Genomic DNA, 21904 nt, shown 5'->3' on the forward strand with positions numbered 1-21904 from the left:
CGCCACTGGTCTGACCACCCTGAGCCACGGGACCGGGTCATCGCCACGCAAGGACTACAACCCCCAGCATTCATCCTAAAAGGCCCGGTTCCGGGTTCCCCACGGCCCAGGGGGCGCGTCACACATATATTAGATAAAGTGATGCCTGAATGAGCCCTTTGAAATGTATGTATTTCCCATTGAAATGTATGTGGACCCGAACATTGGAGCAGAAAACAATTTTCTTTCTCTCTCTGCAACGGACTTCCCCTGGAACTCCAAACCATGCAATGGACTTCCGGGAGAAGTCCGTGTTTGTCATTTACCACCGGACACTAACTGTCTAGTACGAACCACAAGCTTTTAGGTTCGGGTTCGCTCATCTCTAATCACAATAGATGTGCATTCAGATAGAAGTGTCAAACCCCAAATGTTTCGGAGCTTACAGTAAGTTTAGTCGTACCCATGATTAAAACCCTAAGAGGTTCAAAACACATGAGCAGGGAAACAGTCTATGACGAAGTACCCCAAGAGGTTTGAGACATGTGAGTTTTTAAATTTATAATTAGATACATATCTTTTGAGTTTTTCATAATGCATTAAGAAACATTTTAGTATTTTGTTGGAGCATTAGCCTAAATATAATTTTTGCCTGCACACTTTCCGAAGAACGGGTTGAGTTGATTAAGAATTTCATTATTAAATAGATCTCTTAGACCTGATAAAGCTGGTGTACCTATTTTTGGAAACCATATCAGAATGGTTGCATACTCCTTTTTTTTTTAAATAATTTCCCCACTGAAATAAACTGAGCATTTTATAACTCAAGCTCAAGCAACAAAACTTTAATAAAGGTCCATGATCCTTTATGAAAAGTTTTGTAGCCTGAGTCCGACTTATAAAATTCTAATTTTATTATGAGTTAGGAAATTATTTTTTGACATGATTTTTCACCAGCGTCATCAGGCCTTGGTGATCTATTTACAAGCAGTGTGAATTACAAAATCTAGGTGGTAAAGTTTCTCCTTCTGGAGACTATCAAATCAGCATAAGGAGACCCAAAGGCCATGCAATGCTCCTCTGGGAATTGAAACATGCAAATAGCCTCTGGAAAGAGGAAGAAGACTCGACCTATAGTGGCAACTATTGGATGTAGGAATCCTTAAATCACTATCAGCCCTTTAACAAGCCTTGCAGATGACAGACCCCCTGTAAGAGGCTTCTCTCCCAGTCAAACCAGACCTCTTGATTTGAACTGATGAGGAGCAAACACCATGAAACATATGGGTAAATAGCTGGCTGAGTGATAGAAAGCAGAGGGTGGTTATCAATGGAGTAAGCTCAGGGAGTGCCAGGGTTACTACCGGGGTGCCTCAAGGGTCTGTCTTGGGCCCTATATTATTTAATATATTTATTAATGATCTAGTGGAAGGATGGCATAGTAAAATAGTAATATTTGCAGATGATACTAAACTTTGTAAAGTAGTTAATACAGATGAGGATAGGGCACAGCTACAGGAGGATTTAGATAAATTGGGGAGTTGGGCCAAAAAATGGCAAATGGGGTTCAATGCCGATAAATGTAAGGTCATGCACATGGGAAAGAAAAACAGCAGTCACCCATACATATTAAATGGGAAACCGTTAGGGAAATCTGACATGGAGAAGGACCTGGGCGTCTTGGTTAATAGCAAATTAAATTGGAGTGGCCAGTGTCAGGCAGCAGCTGCGAAGGCAAATAGAGTCATGGCATGCATCAGAAGAGGAATAGGGGCATATGATGAGAACATTGTTCTTCCTCTGTATAAAGCGCTGGTAAGGCCGCACTTAGAATATTGTGCACAGTTCTGGGCTCCGGTGCTCAGGAAAGACATATTGGAGATAGAGAGGGTACAAAGGAGGGCGACTAAGGTAATAAAGGGAATGGAGGGACTTGAATACCCAGAGAGGTTGTCAAAATTAGGCCTATTTACGTTGGAAAAGAGAAGGCTTAGGGGAGACCTCATAAACATGTATAAATACATCAGGGGGCAGTACAGAGATCTCTCCCATGACCTGTTTATACCAAGGATGGTGACAAAGACGAGGGGGCACACTATGCGTCTGGAGGAAAGGAGGTTCCTGCACCAGCATAGAAGGGGATTCTTTACGGGCAGAGCCGTGAGACTCTGGAACTCTCTGGGAGAGGAAGTGGTGATGTCCAACTCACTTAGTGAGTTCAAGAGAGGCCTGGACGCCTTTCTTGAGAACAATAAAATTACATCTTATGCTTAGTGGTAGTTAATTAATCCAGGGATTTAATCTGACTGCCAGATTGGTGTCGGGAAGTGAATTTTTCCTCAATGATGTAAATTGGCCTATACCGTATTGTTTTTTACTTCCCCTGGATCAACGCTGCGGAATAGCTGCAGTGCACAAGAAATAGGCTGAACTGGATGGACGCTTGTCTTTTTTCGGCCTTATAAACTATGTAACTATGACTACAAATGAAACTTCTAATTTGGCTTCCTATCCTAAGACATGTGGCTAGGCTCATTAGAGGGACAATATTGATCTATATATCTATAGTCCCTTATAGATCTATATATATTTAGTTATATAGTTATCTGCTTTATGTCAATAAACAGAATCCTACGTATATGCAGCCATTCTAAGAACAGCACTTTGGGAACAATATTTAAAGAGGTTGTCCACTACTTTAGCATTGATGACCTATTCTTAGGATAGGTCATCAATGTCTGATCGGTCAGGGTCCAACACCCAGTACCCCTGCAGATCAGCTGGTGTGTTCTGGTAGTGCGTGAGGCTTGGTACTACACATCTGCCTAGTATTCAAATCAATATGAGGCGGATATGCAGTACCCTGCAGCGGCCACTACCAGAAGACGGAGCAGCTCCGCAATAGAGCACATCCGGCTTGCGGCCACCGCCACCAATAAACAGCTGATCAGTAGGGGTGCTGGGTGTCAGACCCAGATTGATCTGACATTGAGGATAGGTCATTGATGCTAAAGTATTGGACAACCTCTTTATTACAAATTATTTTAGCCACTGAAATTATTACTTGCACTCACTGTGTTTTATGTGACACTGTTCTTATTTTTTTGCATGTACTTTCTTCTTGTACGAGTCTCACGAGTTATACTATATTTTCTACGGGCCATGCTGAGATATAGCATCTTATTACCTAATGTCATCAACATACAAGATGAGAAGATGTGGTCTCAATCTGGACAAATTGTCAAATCCATCTAAAAATCCCATAACTTACTCCATAAAACTGCCTCATAAAACTAGCAATGTACTCAGTGGGGATGAATTTAGATTCATAGCTTACCTATAGAACATACTAAATATTCTTATACTCATACATTATGTATGATCCTTACCTATACTGCCATAAAAGATTTCAATTGTGTATCTCTACTTTTGGCTTTTCGGATCATAGCGAATATATTGGAAATATATAATTTTGCTGTTTTATGAGTTTCATATAACATATCAACTTGTTTCATGTAGCAATATAATATTGCAGCGCTGCAGTATGTAAATGGGAACTATCATTTCGCTGTGAAGTATTTCATATTCAAATCTTTTTGGTTCATGATCTAAGCTATAACATGCTCCAGTATATACAGTACACTATGATAACATAGCAATACGGTATTACAAAATTTTGCATTGGCCAGTACTCCTCTAAATCAGAGATCCCTGATACAGTAAATACTCAACATAGCTATTATAATGAAAAAATTGCAAAGATTGCTTAGCTTAATTAGGATGTGGATGTGCAACTCATTTTTCTTTGTGTTAATTGAGTGGACGGTCTGCTGGAATGCTGGCACTCATATAATCTAAGCTAGGATACGTTATTGGACTTTGGGTGTAGAAAGTAGAGATGAGCGGACCCGTGGAAGTTCACATTCTGGTATCCAACCCGAACTTTAGTCCAAAGTTCGGATCGGGTACCAGAACTTTATCGGAACTTGAACGTGTATCCGAACCCCATTGAAATGTATGGGGACCCGAACTATGAAGCTGGAAAATTCTCTCACTCTCTTTTCCCCAGAACTCTGACCATTAAAACGGACTTCCAGGAGAAGTTTGTGTTCGGCGTTCAGCACCGGTCACTAAGTGTCCGGTACAAACCCCGAACTTTAAAGTTCAGGTTTACTCATCTCTAGTAGTAAGCCCTCTTTTTTTGACACATGTTCCTGTTAGCTTAGTTAGAAATTATGTACTTATTAGTATATATTATACTGAAGATTTCTCTGTTCAACTTATGCAGAATGCTTGTAAAAACAAGGATTTAAAACACAGACTTTGAGTCTATAACTGAAGCAAAGGTTGATTTTGTTATCAATATGATGACTTGCTTGAAAAATATAATATACAGATTATGGGCACTAGATTCTGTGATGAGACGTTGATCCCAGGAACTAGTCTGATTGCTGTATCTGGAGCCGGGAAGGAATTGTTCCCTAATATAGAGCTATTTATAAGGTTTTTGCCTTCCTCTGGATCAACGTGTTAGGCTATAGGTTGAACTCGATGGACCATGCATATAGTGACAGTTAGTTGTCACTAGTCATAACCATGGACACCTAAGCTACTGCAATGCCCTGCACATGGGGTAAGCAAAATAGCGAATAAAGAGAACTATAATACATTTCTAACTGAAGGTATTTGCTGCTATTATTATTATTACATCTACTACATATTAAGATAGGATCTTGGAAATGGTAATACCCCTATTAGTTTACCTTCATCTCTAAAAACTATCTCCCTACTAACAGTATATTGATCTTTTGATCATAAAAATGATCCTTGAAATTCTGGAAATTTGTTTATGCAAACCAGCAATTTCATTTTGGTTTGGGCATGCAAAGAGGTTTCATGGCTGTGAGCCAACATTTCAACTTAAATTTTGCACCCATTTGTAGTAGGTCACCTCTCTCCCTCCTATATTCATGGGGAACACAATATACATAGCTGTTTTATCTCTTATATTAAGCAATTAATATTTAATTGTATCTTTTATTCTAAATAATATTCAAATTACCTTTGTAGATCAGATCTTTGTTAACAGCCAAGATTTCCATATCCAGCAGCTTCAGTTCCCTTAGTAAAGCAACCGAAACAGGAGGATCTAAAGGACGGATAAAAGTGGTCGTAGTACGATTTATTACTCTCTCCATTCCTCCTCCTGTGCAAGTTTTGTTTTTGGGGACTTTGACTACAACAGGTAACTTTGTAGACTTAGGAAAATCTGAGACTAATTCTAGCTTGTGAGCCACATTCAATGATGAGAGGTGGTGTTGAGCTGCACTGGATGTATAGAAAAATTGGTCTACTACAGATACTCAGTTTAGTGTTGCATTATTAATATGTGATTTTGACTTGAGTTGAAATTTGAATTGGGTAGATTTGCTCAAATCAGGTGGGCAGATTCTATTCACTACTCATAAATTCCAAGTAATATTATGTCAAAGTGGTGCCAAAGATATACTGTAGACAAAGAGGTGCGCAGCACGTATGCGCTCTGGGTGCACAACTGTTAGAACTCTCCTGTTAGGTTTTTTCTATCTTGCTGGTCACATGACCTTTTTTTGCCTATTTAGTCCTGCTCCGCCCTCCTGGCCTTGCTGGACTTCATTGTAATTTCTACTCTTAAGCTAGCTTGGTGCTTAGTTACCTATCTCAGTCAGTTTAGCTAGGTCTTCGGACCTTTATGTTCTATGTTGTGTGTTTGTCTTTTACTGCTACAATTTCTGCTAGGAGGTGTCCAACCTTATCCCAGTCCCTAGTACTTGTAGGGATCCCTCCCTTGTATCTATAGGTCTTCGTACAGACTAGCCGAGGACTTTAGCGGGTCTGATCGCAGGATCAGGTTCCCCGTTACATCGTAGGGATCTAGCTTAGTTCTATGGTAGGGACAGATCTCCTTTCTTTCCTTAGTGCTTGCAGCAGATCATAACACAACTAGTCTTCCACCCCAAGGTCAAGTAATATAGAGAACTTGGCACTCTTTTGGTTTGATGCAAATTTAGTGTTTTATTGTGAAGACAACTAACAAGTGATCAAATTACATTTCGGTCTTTTCATAATTAGACCTTCATCAGACACGGATTGCTAGTGAGGAGAAGTAGAGAGGAAAGAAAGATAAAATAGTGCTCAGGATATTGTGAGTCCTCCCCTTGTGTGTGGTGATCACTCAAAAGCAAGGTCTTACCATATCCTGAAAGATGCTTTACCGCTTTTTTAATCTCTACTGTCCTTCACTAGCAATTTGTTTCTGATGAAGGAATGATTATAAAAAGATTAAAGTATCACATGATTGCTAGTATGCAAATTGTCTCTTCAAAGAGAAAGAAAACTAGAACTCTAGTGCCAACTATAGGAAGTAGCAATCCTAAAAGCCAATATTGACCCTTTAACGAGCCTTGCCATACGACTTAGGATAAAAGTCAAACCAGATACTCAATTTGCAGAGACTGTATTTCCCAGAGGAGCATTGCAAGGCTTAAAAGTCTCCTCACATTGACATATCATGTGTGAAATGTCACTCTCCGCAAGGAGAAACGTTACCCTTTGGATCCCGGTCAGATGCCTCTCACTCACCCAAACCGGATCTCACACTTTGCACTGATGAGGGGCAGTACCGCGAAACACAGTGTCTGCAAATTCAGTATTTAATTTGGTTTTTATCCTAAGTCATGTCGCAAGGCTTGTTAAAGAGTCGATATTGACTTTTAGGATTGCTACTTCCAATTGGTGGCACTAGAATTCTAGTCCTCTTCCTCTCTGAAGAGACAGTTTGCATGTTTAATTTCCCAGAGGAGCATGCAAGGCTTAAAAGTCTCCTCACTTTGACAAGTCACTGTCCACAAGGAGAAACGTTTCTCCTTGGATCATGATTACTAGTGGATTGCCTTCACAATACAGCACAAAACACAACATTTGTACAATTCAAAGGAGTGCCAAGTTCTCTATAATAAAAAAACTAGGAGTGGACAAAAAGTGTACATAGGGCGTTATCTGGACACAAGCATTAGCTAGATGCGGTAATTGCTCAACTGAGTTGTGAAAAGCACAACTGGTAAAAAAGCCCAATAATGTATCCAGCTGCTACTGCTGACCAGTTGGAGACTCAATTGTTGCACTGCCGGTAGATAAATAAATCCAGGATTCTTGATATTCAAAAGATATGCGGTCAATGTTTCAAAGACAGACCTGACTTCTACTTCAGGAGAATCACTGAAAAGTATACACAGCGATAGACTCATGGTTTAAATAAGACATATTCTAAAACTGGCACCAAGAACACAAATTAACGCCCATTTGGGGTGTGAATAACCTTTTTTTGTCCACTTAAATAAAGCTGAAAGGGAAAAAATGCTGCTATGAAAAAAAAGTATGTACATGTTAAGCTTGAGTGTACGTGTTAATTAAAAATATATAGCTGTTATTTATTTTTTCCCTTCTCTCTTCAAGATTAACATGTACGTTCTTTTTTACAGCAGAATTTTTTTTCCCCTACAGCTCTATTTAAATTGATAAAAAAACTCTATTCACACCCACAATGGGCATTAATTTGTGTTCTTGTTGCCAGTTTTTGAATGTCTTATTTAAACCATGAATCTGTATATACTTTCCTGGGTTTCCTGAATAATAGTGATGAGCAAGTATGTTCTGTTAACCCTTTCGGCGAGTATGCTCGGGCCGAGCACCAAGTAGTTACAGCTGCTCGGTTATATGTTTGAATCACTCCCGTGTGCATGATTTGCAACTGTTTGACAACTTTAATACATGTGAGGAATGTGTAAGAAATAGACATTCATTACATGTACTAAAACTGTCAAACAGTTGCAAATCATGCACACGGGAGCGATTCAAACATAACACCGAGCAGCTGTAACTACTCGATGCTTGGCCCGAGCATACTCGCCGAAAGGGTTAACAGAACATACTCGCTCATCACTACTGAAGAAGACTTCAGACATGACATTGAAACGTGTTGTGAATAGACCGTATATCATTTGAATATCAAGAATTTTGGATTTATTTATCTACTGGCAGCGCAGCACTATCCATCTTCAAGACAATTGTTTGAAGTTCTTATATAATAATATATATTGTAGTTATGAGACTACTGAACACAGGTAATAGAGTCAAAATTAGATTGAACAAATTAATTAAAAAATAATCTATTTCTTTACGGATTTTTCCAAAATTTCGGATTTTAACAAATCTAATTTTTTGGGGATTCCGTTTGTGTGAATTCTGAAAAATAGCAGCCAGATGAACTCTGAGGGTCAACATGGGGTTAGGAAAAATAAAAAAAACATTATACTCATATCTCCTTGACTTCCAACCACATGTCCCGCCACCACAGCTCCCCATATGGTCCTCAACTTACTCTTCTTTGGTCTTCTCTTTGCTCCAGAATCTTCCAGCACTAACTGGCAGCACATGGTAACGAGAAGCAACATCAATGACATGCATTACGCCCCATGTAACAGTGTGAAACCTAGACAGCGCCAGAAGACTCCATCACTGATGTCAATGACGCGTGTCACACCCCATATGACCGAGTAGGGCCTAGTCAGAGCCAAAAAATTCTGGACCGATGAGCAAAACAAATAAAAGCGAGTGGAGATCGAGCAGAGAGTAGCAGTGGTGGCAAAGGTAAGGACTGGGTGGCTGTAAAGGGGCGAGTATAAAATTGTATTGTTTTTTTCTTACCTCTTCCTAACCTTCAGAATCCAGCAAAATGGTAGCTAGCTGGCTGTCATATTGATGAATTCACGTGAGTTGAATCCCCAAAAATTCTAATTAATTAGAATCAGATTTTTGGGGGGAAATTTGTATCAAAATCAATTCTTTTAGAATTAATTAATTCATCTCTCATTTTGACCATGTCACCTGGGTTCAGTAGTCTCATAATTACAATATATGGATAATATGAAAACAGTCATCAGAACTGCAGACAGCTCGTTGGGGAACACTGATAAAAATGTACAACTGATCTGAAAAACTAAGAATCTTCATATTCGAAGAATAGTTAGAAGGTAATATCTCACGCTGAAAAGCTCCACACATGTATGTAGTACACAGATAGACCATTCATTTCTTTAGATACTGGGCCATATTTATTTTCCAAAATGCATTGCACAATATTAAATAAGAACTTTAGATGCTCACACAATGTAACTTTCTGAAGAGGGTGTGGTTTGTTAATAAATGAGGCAAGACTTAAGCTAATTATACATTTTAGGCACCAAAAACTAGTCTAAAGAAGTGGTATAAGGTAAGGAAAAAGGCTAAAATGTGTACAAAGTCCTTTCAATTCAGTTTTCAGATTAAGAATACAATTTTAGGAACACTCAAAATTTCTATCTATGTTTAAAGTGTTCTCACTCTAGTAATTAAATGACAATAGCTCAATAAAAGAATTAGAGCAGAGATAACAGTTAACATAAAATACTTACAATGATTAAAAGTAAAACCCTACTTAAAAGAAAAAAGGAGAAAAATAGTTTTGGATCACTAATTTTACATTGCATGAGGGTTTGTGTTCAGGAAACCCTGAAACTATCCCACTTTAGAAAAGTTCTAAAACTAATGATGACAGCGGGCTTGGGGTGCACATATGGTTTAAACCAGTACCATAGCGAGAATGCTTGAATGTTATTTACTGCAATGGCTGCTGATTGGGACATCAAAATACTATCACTATACTGTTCTGTCTTATTTGGGATACACAAACGTTATCACTCACCTGTGCAGAATAGTTCTGTATCCAGTTAAGTAGTACAGTATATGCAGACTGTCCTCTTGTTACTAACTCACTTAGAATACATTTTTCTCAAGCTATCTATAAAGCTATTCATTTACAGTTGAAACCAGAAGTTTACATACACTATATAATAAGAAACATGTGCATGTTTTTCTCAATATCTGACATGAAATCAGAATAAACCTTTCCCGTTTTAGGTCAATTAGGATTACCATAATCTTTAATATTTGCCAAATGCCGGAATAATGAGAGAGAGAGAGAATGTTTAACCACTTCGCGCCAGAGCCTGTTTTTGCCTTCGTGACCGGGCCAATTTTTTCAATTCTGACCACTGTCACTTTATGTAGTAATTACTCTGGAACGCTTCAACATTTTCCCCTGATTCTGAGACTGTTTTTTCGTGACATATTGTACTTCATGATAGTGGTAAAATTTCTTCGATATAACTTGTGTTTATTTGTGAAAAAATCGGAAATTTGGCAAAAATTTAGAAAATTTTGCAATTTTCAAACTTTGAATTTTCATGCCCTTAAATCAGAGAGATATGTCACACAAAATAGTTAATAAATAACATTTCCCACATGTCTACTTTACATCAGCACAATTTTGGAACCAAAATTTTTTTTTGTTAGGGAGCTATAAGGGTTAAAAGTTGACCAGCGATTTCTCATTTTTCCAACAAAATTTACAAAAACATTTTTTTAGGGACCACATCATATTTGAAGTCACTTTGAGGGGTCTTTATGACAGAAAATACCCAAAAGTGACACCATTCTAAAAACTGCACCCCTCAAGGTGCTCAAAACCACATTCAAGAACTTTATTAACCCTTCAGGTGCTTCACAGGAATTTTTGGAATGTGGAAGAAAAAAATTAACATTTAACTTTTTTCACAAAAATGTTACTTTAGACCCAATTTTTTTTATTTTCACAAGGGTAACATGAAAAAATGGACCCCAAATTTTTTTGCGCAATTTCTTTTGAGCGTGCTGATACCCCATATGTGAGGGAAAACCACTGTTTGGGCGCACGGCAGGGTTCGGAAGGGAAGGAGCGCCATTAGACTTTTTGAATGTAAAATTTGTCTGAATAATTAGCAGACGCTATGTTGCGTTTGGAGAGCTCCTGATGTGCCTAAACAGTGGAAACCCCCCACAAGTGACACCATTTTGGAAACTAGACCCCTTAGGGAACTTATCTAGATGTGTGGTGAGCACCTTGAACCCCAAGGTGCTTCACAGAAGTTTATAATATTGAGCTGTAAAAATAAAATTTTCACATTTTTCCCACAAAACCGTTTTTCATCCCTTAATTTTGCATTATCATAAGGGTAATAGGATAAATTGCACCATGAAATTTGTTATGCAATTTCTCCTGAACACGCTGATACCCCATATGTGGAGGCAAATTACTGTTTGGGCACATGGCAGGGTTTGAAAGGGAAGGAGCGCCATTTGACTTTTTGAATGTAAAATTTGTTTGAATAATTAGCGGACGCCATGTCACATTTGGGGAGCCCCTAATGTGCCTAAACAGTGGAAACCCCCCACAAGTGCCACCATTTTGGAAACTAGACCCCTTAGGGAACTTATCTAGATGTGTGGTGAGCACCTTGCACCCCCAGCTGCTTCACAGAAGTTTATAATATTGAGCCGTAAAAATAAAATTTTCACATTTTTCCCTCAAAAAATGTTTTTCATTCCCTAATTTTGTATTATCATAAGGGTAACAGGATAAATTGCACCATGAAATTTGTTGTGCAATTTCTCCTGAACACGCCGATACCCCATATGTGGAGGCAAATTACTGTTTGGGCACATGGCAGGGTTTGAAAGGGAAGGAGCGCCATTTGACTTTTTGAATGTAAAATTTGTATGAATAATTAGCGGACGCCATGTCACATTTGGGGAGCCCCTAATGTGCCTAAACAGTGGTAACCCCCCACAAGTGCCACCATTTTGGAAACTAGACCCCGTAGGGAACTTATCTAGATGTGTGGTGAGCACCTTGCACCCCCAGCTGCTTCACAGAAGTTTATAATATTGAGCCGTAAAAATAAAATTTTCACATTTTTCCCATAAAAAATGTTTTTCATTCCCTAATTTTGCATTATCATAAGGGTAACAGGATAAATTGCACCATGAAATTTGTTGTACAATTTCTCCTGAGTACGCCGATACCCCATATGTGGGGGAAAACCACTGCTTTGGTGTACGGCAGGGTTCGGAAGAGAAAGGAGCGCTATGTTGGCTGGGATAGGCAGCAGACACCATGTCACATTTGAAGAGTCGCTGACATGCCAAAACAGCAGAAACCCCCTCAAGTGACCCCATTTTATAAACTACACCTCTCAAGGAATTCATCTAGGGAAGTAGTGAGCATTTTTTAATTTTTAAATTTATACCATTGGGCAGTGAAAAAAGCATAATTATATTTTTACCACAAAAAAATGTTTTACCCTCAGATTTTACATTTTCACACAGGGCAATGGGTAAAAATGGTGCCGAAATGTGTCACACAATTTCTTCTAAAAGTGTTAATACCCCATATGTGGCTGTATCGTACCACTTAGCCATACGGTGAGATTTGAGGGGGAAGGAGTGCTATTTGACAATTGGAGAACAAATTATTGTAGAATAGGCATTTGGATTTGGGAGCACAAAATTTTCTGAATTTCTTTTGGGGGGCAAGGACCATTTTGCTTTTCCAGAGCCTTTCTGCTACCAGTAACTTGGAAGTCCCTTATATTTTTAACAGATGATGGACCTGAGTGGGGACTAGCTTTTTTTGAGGACTGAGTTGAAGCTTTTATTGGGAACATTTTACGTAACATTTATCCGGCGCTCTAGGCTGAGCACTTACATCGGGGTTTCCATCTAAATTTCCAAGTGATGTAATTCAGATGAAACCCCTGCAGGATCCATTCACTATAATGAGGCAGCAGAGTTACTCTGGACTCCGTCTGGCCTCTGTTTAGTGGTGTCCTTTTTTTCAGAAGTGCACAAAACTGTGGCCAACCGCACTTTTATGCACGCCTAAAACAAATGACACCGTGGGATCCCAGGCTAGACGGCGTCCACAGTGGCCTATATCTGCCTCATTACAGGGAATCTTCCATCATGGGTTCTGGCTGAATCACGTATTTCAGAGATTTACACGGAAACTCTGGTGTAAGTGCTCAGCGCAGAGCACAGGATAAATGTGAGCAGAGCCTTACTGGGATCTTTGGGAGACATAATAAACAAATCAGTAGCAGGTGAATAATATTTGTTTTATTTATTTTTTATGCCGTTCCTAGTGTGATATAACTGATTAGATTACTTTATTCTTCGGGTCGGTGCGATTACAGAGATACCAGATTTATATCGGGTTTTTATGACTGACAGCTGTCACACACTAAAATACGCTTTTTTTGCAAAATCTAGTTTTTGCATCACCATATTTTGAGATCTATAATTTTTCCATATTTCGGCCGATAGAGTCATGTGATGGCTTGTTTTTTGCGGGATGAGTTAACATTTTTATTGGAACCATTTTTGGGTACGTGACATTTTTTGATCGCTTTCTATTCCGTTTTTTGGGAGGTAAAGTTAACAAAAACAAACACTTCAGGAATTGTTTTTTGAGTTTTTTTTTATGCCGTTCTGCGTGTGGTAAAAGTGATCAGGCAGCGTTATTCTTCGGGTCAGTACGTTTACAGCGATACTACACTTACTGTATTTTTTTTATGTTTTGGCGCTTTTACACAATAAAACAATTTTATAGAAAAAAAAATATTTTTTTTGCATTGCTTTATTCTGAGGGCTATAACTTTTTTATTTTTCGGCTGAGGGAGCTGTATGGCGGCTTTTTTTTGCGGAACAAGATGAAGTTTTCAGTGGTACCATTTTTATTTCTATTCTGATTTTTGATCGCATTTTTTTCCACTTTTTGTTTGGCGATATGATGAAAAAGCATATTTTTTTGCTCCGTTTTTTATTTATTTTTATTACGGTGTGCACAGAAGGAGTTAATTAGTGTGACAGTTTTATAGCTCAGGTTGTTTCGGACGCGGCGATACCAAATATGTGTACTTTTTTTGGTTTTGTAATAATATACGGATTTATTGGTTTAATATTTTATTTATTTATTTTTATTTATTTTGTGATTTTTTTTTTAATAGTTTAAAAACTTTTATTTTACTTTTTTTTACATTTTTACTTAGTCCCTGTATGGGACATTAATTTTTATTTTTCTGATCACTGATCTCATGTAATGTAATAGACATATATTACATTACATGAGATCTTCACTGACTGTTTCAGTCAGTTTCCTGTCTGGCATCAGCTACATACAGGCTGAAGCCAGACAGGAAGGACACCATATATGGCAGAGCTGGAGGCGGTCATGTGACCTTCAGCTGCCATAGCAACCCCAGGTCCTCAAACGAAACGGAGGTCTTCGGAGGTAAGTAAGACGACCCCCTCTCTTCCTGCTGTCTCCTATATGCCGCGATCACTATAGATCACAGCATATAGAAGACAGCAAAGGGTTAACATCACTGGGACCTGATCTAATCAGGTCCCGATGATGTACCCTGTCAGAGCTAACGCTCTGCACCGGAATCGCAGTGCTTGCAGGACCCTGGGGGTCCTGAGCACTGCGAGACCACCCACCGTTTTTAAACGTCGGCGCTGCACAGAGCCCAGGCAGCGCGGACGTTTATCTACAGTGGGCGGTCGGGAACCGGTTAAAGGCATTTTTATTACTTACTGCAAAGTCAAAAGTTTACACTTAGATTACTATGCCTTTAAACAATTCTGGACTGCCCATATGATGAGGTCATGTGTTTGGAAGCTTCTGATAGTTTTTTTCGCAACATCTGAGTTAATTAGAGACACACCTGTGAATGTATTTTTACGCACAGCTGAAACACACTGCTTCTTTGTGTAGCATCATGGGAAAGTCTAAAGAAATCAGCCAAAATAACAGGAAGAAAATTATGGACTTGCACAAGTCTGGCTCATCCTTGGTTACAATTTCAAGATACTGAAGGTGCCTCATTCATCTGTACAAACAATTATACACAAGTACAAACAAGATCGGAATGTCCAGCCATCATACCACTCAAGAAAGAGACAGGTTCTGTGTCCCAGAGTTGAATGTGCTTTGGTCCGACATGTGCATATCAACCCAAGGACAAAAGCAAAAGACCTTGTGAAGATGATGGTGGAAGCTGGTAAGATTGTGTCAATATCCACAATGAAACGAGTACTGTATCAATGTGGGTTGAAAGGCCACTCTGCCAGGAAGAAGCCATTACTCCAAAAGAAACATCAGAAAGCCAGATTAATGTTTGCAAATGCACACAGGAGAAAGATCTTAATTTTTGGAGATATATCCTGTGGTCTGGTGAAACTAAAATTTAACTTTTTGGGCATAATGACCATCGTTACGTTTAGAGGAAAAGGGAGAAGCTTGGAAGCCTAAGAACACCATCCCAACATGGGGGTGGCAGCATCATGTTGTGGGGCTGTTTTTCTGCAGGAGGGACTGGTGCACTTCACAAAATAGATGGCATCATGAGAAAAGAAGATTATGTGGCAATACTGAAGCAACATCTCAAGACATCAGCCAAGAAGTTAAATCTTGGGCGGAAATGGGTCATTCAAATGGACAATGACCCGAAGCATACTGCCAAAATGGTAACAAAGTGGCTTAAGGATAACAAAGTCAATGTTTTGGAGTGCCCATCTCAAAGCCCTGATCTCAATCCTATTGAAAATTTACGGGCAAAGCTGAAAAGGCAGGCGTGAGCAAGGCGACCTACAAACCTGGATCAGTTACCTCAGTTTTGTCAGGAGGAATGGGCCTAAATTCCCACCAACTATTGTGAGAAGCTTGTGGAAGGATATCCCAAACGTTTGACCCAAGTCATTCAGTTTAAGGGCAATTGTACCAAATACTAATGAAATGTATGTAAACTTTTGACTTTGCAGTAAGTAATAAAAATGCTTTAAAACATTCTTTCTCTCTCATTATTCTGGCATTTGGCAAATATTAAAAATTATGGTAATCCTAATTGACCTAAAACAGGAAAGGTTTATTCTGATTTCATGCCAGATATTGAGAAAAACATGAGTATGTGTCTTTTTATATAGTGTATGTAAACTTCTGGTTTCAACTATATCTATGTGGTTGTCATAACAAAACACTTAAAGGGGTTGTCTGGTCTAAAATAAAAAGTTTGCAGCTACTTTGTATGACGGCAGACTTGTGAATCCTCCCAGCACTGTGCGCTGTGAGGATTCGCCGTTGCCTACCCCGGGAACGGAGATCAAGTATGCAATGTGCATACTCCCAGGCAGAACCTGTCTAGTGAACGAGACCTCACTCAACAGAAGTGTAATCATTGAGGCCACACCCACTAGACTGCAGACTTTTTTATTTTTGACCGGGCAACCTCTTTAATCAAGACATTTGCAGTATATTATATTAGCAATCAAGCTCATATCTGGTTGAAATCAGAAAAAGTAGAAAAAAGTTCAATATTTAAATATATCTGTCTTTTTTTTAAATATATTATATGTATTCCAAAGTGATGCCATTAAAACACAAATTGAGCTGACAGTAGAGAAGCCCGGTTACATTGAAATAAAAAAAACAACAAAGTTGTAGCTTTTAAAAGACATGGATTAAAAAAGTCTACACTGGCCCTGGAAGGATAAAAATGGACTATGCGCTTACAGGGTTATGAGTGATGAGCAAATTTGCCAAAATTCAGATTCAGCAGTTCGCTCGAATTTGGCCAGGAAATTCGTTCCACGTTTAAATTATTCGGTGCAAATCAACTGTTCCTTGTCATGCTCTGAGGTTTCTCCAAACCACAAAGAATAATAAATTTGAATTGAAAAAACTCCAAAAAACCTCTCCTTGCCGCTCATCTGTCCCATCACTGTAGCCTCACAGCCAGTTTTCCCCGCATTCTTTGGCTTTTCTATCATCTTTACTCAGTAGATGCCTCAAATGTCTTGACATCTATCGTGATGTTACAGAGCGTGTCATGACAATGATCAGGGTTGTCCAATCTTTTGAGCAACTTGTGTTGTGAAGTCATGACGGGTGGCAGTGGCACACATTTATAGGTGGCGAAAGCCCATGCATTGAATGAAGATGATTAAAAAGCCGATAAGGACACGGGAAACACTGTACAGCATGCTTTGTTGGTGGAACAGAAGAGCTGTGAGATGAGTATCTTTTTCCAGCCCTCTACACCTCAATAAAATGGTGGCTGATCGCCAAAGTTGAAGTCGTATGAAGAAAGTTGCAAAAAATTTGGATTCAGGACAATAAGAATTGTTGGTAAAATTTAAAGTGCATTCAATGCACTTCGAACAGATTCGATCATAATGGATTAAAGAGGTTGTCCACTACTTTTACATTGATGGTTTATCCTTAGGATAGGTCATCAATGTCTAATCGGCTGGGGTCCAACAACCGGCACCACCACTGATCAGCTGTTAATGGTGTCGGCAGTCGTCAGCTGGAAGTACTTACTTGTGGAGCTGGCCTTCTACTTGCAGTGCCTGTCATAGGGTGCTACACATCTGCCTCCAAGTAGATGGCCAGCTCCGTAAGTAAGTACTTCTGGCCACCGCCACAGATGACAGCTAATCGGCGAGAGGGGTGTCAGACCCCGGCCGATCAGACAGAGATTTATGAGCTATCCTAAGGATAGACCATCAATGCAAAAGTAGTGAACAACCTCTTTAATACTGTGTAAAATTAAGGACAACCCCAAAGGCATAAATATTCAATTTGCTCAAAAATGTTTTTACTTCAATTAATCCTTTTAAAGAAGTAGCTAACATTTTCTACATCAGATATAAAATACCCTTTTGTAAGATGTAGTCCAAGATAATCGTTATCAATTTCAAACAAAAGCATAATCATTAACATTTGATAACATGAAGTCAGTTCTGACCAGGGTTGTTCAATGCATCATATATTATGTGTTATAAAAAAATAACTTTTCTTTATTAGATTAGAGAGGAAAAACATTTTCAAAAGTATCATCTTCAAATATACGGGCCTATTTATTATTTTTATTTTTTGCTGATGCTAATGTACAACACTTTGCTCTGGAATTGATCTGTTGACTGAGTTCTAAAACGTCTTCCATCCTTCTCGGCCTCAGACGACCTTAAGAGACACTTCTTCTGTGATGACGAGCTCCAGCAAGACGAGTAGATAGCCATCAGCAATGTGACCCAAGCGCATTTACTGCTCTTATTAAGGTCAAAAGAAACTGAGGATGTCAGCAATCCTAAAGCATCTAAGACATTCCCAAATTACTGCAATTCATTTTTATTTTTTTTTTCATATTGTTACTGTTGTAAAACATCAGTCCCAGATATATTAGTAGCAGAGAAAAAGAAAAATGACAACAAGGGACATATGAAATCTAAATGACAAAATTTTCACTTCTCTTGTTCATCATAGCTCAGACAATCTGTAATTTAACGCTTACTATTCTGTAAAATCTATTTTACAACGAATCATACCGTAGAGGTTTCCACTGAACCTAAAGGAGAGATTTACTTTGGACAATTCTTTTTTTCTATGTGAAACTTTTATTAATGATAACCTGATCACAAAGTGACTTCTTGGACCCAAAGTGATCAGCTGTAAAATGTTGTAAAATCATAAAACAAGTGTTCCATTTTCCTGCAGTGCCCCCAAAGGTAAAATGAAGTATTACACTTTTTTCATTTTAAAATGTAAGGCTGAATTCAGACGTCGGTGAAACATGATCTATGTATGTACTGTGATTTATGGACTGGCAGCGGGTGTCCCGACCCAAACTCAAGAGGCTCATAATCCATATGAGGCCTGTTCACTTCAGATTCGAAGACAAATGGTTAGTGTTTCACGGATGTCTGAATTCAGACTCACACTTTAAAGTGAGTCGAGAATATTGCACTCTCATCTATTCAATGACAATTGTGTAATAAATTAAGATATAAGTATCCAAAACCCAAGTAAACAATTAATTTTGGGACTTCTCTGTAGACCAAAAATTCTAGAACAGAATGTAGATACTTCAGTATTGCAATGATTTTGATTTCCATATATTATGGAGAATAGGGGCAGAAACAATGGAATCCCAATTCCTGCAAAATGCCCTTGAGGCCATAATTTGTGCAATATAAGTATTGAAGGAAAGTCACGGTCCAGTTGATATAAGACACAGAAGCACAAATCATCCCATAAGTTTTCATATTTTTCTAAAACCAATTTCACAATAATGACTTTCTGTAGTTATTGTCACATTTTTATTCTAAAACACACTTAATTCTACAGAATAAAACAAAAATTTGACACAACATCCTTCTATTGCTGGACAACCTTCAAAACATTTTAGCATTTTTTACATATGTCATGAACATGCACAACTTTATAAGAATCATATTTTTTTTCATATTTTATGCAAATTTTTTACTGACCAATCTAATATGCCAAATCAATTTGTTCACTGTGTCCTAATAACTAAGAAATCACAAAGCAACACATAAACAACATAAAAAAACAACAGCTATTTTTGTACCAATGATGGTTTAGCACATAACATTTTTATAGAAAATAATGCATTTTTGACTTTTTTTTTTCAATTTTCTAAAGTTTTTAAGCAAACATTAGACATAATATTTTCCATATTAAAAATCTTTAAAAAATGTAAAAAATGTAAAAAATAAAGGTTGCAAAAACATAAATTTTTTACAAGACTAAAAAAAAAATCTAACTGTGAGAGAACCCTAAAATAATTATTTATTTGTAAGGTATAGTATTTTTAATCACATTTATTATTAAGTTGAGTCTTGGGGATTGTGGCTCCTCCAAACACCTAAAACCGCTAATAGGTGACAAGGAAACAATTTATAACATACTCACGTTGCCAATATTACTACTAGTATATCCAAGAAAAGAAAATTTTAATCAAAATGTATCCACGAAAATGTAATTAGATGTCAAGTGTCCACCGAGTTTTCCATCATCGTGATGTACCCTAAGATCTTGGCGGTAAACGTCCCCAAACACCTCCTTTTGACTCTTGAGTAACGTCTCTAGTTGTTTCCAATGTCGGGGACACCTAGAGTTGTCGTTCTGGAGCAAATGGTGAGAGGGTTTGAAGCTAAAACCCCAGGACACTTGCCATCTAATTAGCTTATGGTGTATGAGCTACTAAAACTTTGTTTCCTCGTCTCCTATCTAATGGTATGTGTGGTTTGGAAAGTCTTACCCTGGTGACAGACTACTTTTAACTTTTCCTTACTATAGATATTCTATACACGTTAACTTTGCATAAGGTTGTGTAGACTACGATAAGTCTTCTGTGGTGCTCCATTATTTATACATCCAAATTATTTTAATAGAAAGCGACTAACAATTTTGGTGACTTTCCACTAGTGCTACCTTCAGGTTCTAAGTTAAAGAAAACATTAGAGTATTGTTAAGTACTTTTTATTATTTTCCCTGGCAATGGAGCAACACTTTCATACCTCCTATGGACAAACTGGCCTAGAACTGAGCCAATGTAGATCTTGAAGTTGCATTTTCCTGGGGAAAAGAACTCCCAAAAACACTTTTCACATTATTTCTAGAAGGGCAGAGAGACATATTATTTTAAATACTGTGGGCCCAACTCAATAAGAGTTTTATGCCAGAATTCTGGTATAAAACATTTGAAAAACTTGCAATAATTTTGCGCAATTTGGAAGTTGCTCAAAAATGTTGCAAATTTTTAGCATTTTCACGTCAGTCCCAGCCAACTTGGCCATAATGGGTAAAGCATGGGTGGGATGAGCGGCGCCTACATAATTCATGAAAAATTAGGCCACTCTAGTGGCCTAACTTATGCCAGAAATCTCTGGTGGAGGCACAAGGCACTTGTAAGGAGTGCCTAATTCATTAAGTAATGAATTAGACACATTTTACTCTGCTTTACCCCTTCATTAAGAATGACAGGGACAACACTAGTCCTAATGAATTGGGCCCTATATTTGGAAATAATTCAAATATATATATTTTTTAGTCTAGATGTCTTTTCCCATTGACAAACATAAAGTACAAACCAACTATGTAAAATATACACATGCTTTACACTGAGACACATTTTGACAAACACGTTACACATCTATAATGAGTAAATTAAAAAGTAGTACCTTTACTTTTACCTAGAGATTTTGATGGAATGGTTCCATGAAGAAAGCATTTCCAGACAACGAAGACAGAGGAAAAAAGAAAATAAAAAAATAAAAAAAAACATTCATGAATATATGTAAATGCAATCATTTGCTAAGAAAAGCTGACACTTGATGAGGATGGGGAAAATGATGATGACGAGAATGGAAATGCATAGCCCAAAGACTGGTGAACATTCAACCACCCTTGGACATGCTTAAGACGTTTCATGCTCTTTTTAAAATAAAAGATTAAATGACGCAAGCAGATGGCACACTGGTTATTATTACACGATTACCCGGCAAGACATTTGCATTCCAGAGACGGCTACGATGTGCTTTCAGAGTGAACCAATCAGCCATGCATCAATGAAAATTAATGGAGCCTTCGCTGGGTACAATATGATAAACTGAGAGTTTTCTCAATCTAAATGGCGAACACTTTTTGTTTATTATTTTTATTTTCTATTTTTTTTTTTATTATTTTTGACAATTTTCATCCTATCTCTTCAGCAGTTAATTCCAATCCGAGCAAGACACAAATTTTTTTCAATCAGCTGCTTTGATCCGTTCCAATTTGGTTCAGTTATTATATTGCAGAAAAGGAAAAGGATATCAGGAGTGAACATAAAATAAATAAGGATGTGGCTAAAAAAAAAAAGAATGTGTCAAGATCATACACAGCTCGAAAGCAATTTTGCCCATCATTGCAGTGAAGGACTGAAGCAGCTACAGAACAGTAGGAAACAATGAAAAGCAGAGTGGAAAAGGAACAGAGCCCATACCTTGGTCGCCCATCATCAGGTGTGCCAGACCTTAAAGGGAAACAAGAGCAAAGTCAGCAAAGCACAAGGGAGAATGGGAAGATGTTGCCACAATAACAAAAAAATGGTTTGTGACAAACAAG

At 38.1% G+C, this 21904-nt stretch overlaps 1 protein-coding gene across 14 annotated transcripts in view; it reads right to left on the reverse strand.

The window, feature by feature from the left end:
* Nucleotides 1-21904, reverse strand: part of NRXN1 (neurexin 1) — a 1901072-nt gene that overhangs the window by 1679096 nt on the left and 200072 nt on the right. For 10 of the 14 annotated variants that reach the window (XM_073672110.1, XM_073672115.1, XM_073672114.1 and 7 more), the window contains 2 exons: nucleotides 21783-21812; nucleotides 20980-20991 (listed from right to left, as the gene is read on the reverse strand). The exons of 1 other annotated variant lie outside the window; for it this stretch is intronic. In XM_073672110.1, the coding sequence (XP_073528211.1) occupies nucleotides 20980-20991; nucleotides 21783-21812 (42 nt within the window). The remainder of the gene's footprint in view (nucleotides 1-20979; nucleotides 20992-21782; nucleotides 21813-21904) is intronic. 3 more of the 14 variants (XM_073672111.1, XM_073672107.1, XM_073672112.1) reach the window with 2 other exon arrangements.

Source organism: Phyllobates terribilis, unplaced genomic scaffold, assembly GCF_046119375.1.
Source record: "Phyllobates terribilis strain yellow unplaced genomic scaffold, ASM4611937v1 Scaffold_3__8_contigs__length_932513732, whole genome shotgun sequence".
Classification (NCBI taxonomy): domain Eukaryota; kingdom Metazoa; phylum Chordata; class Amphibia; order Anura; family Dendrobatidae; genus Phyllobates; species Phyllobates terribilis.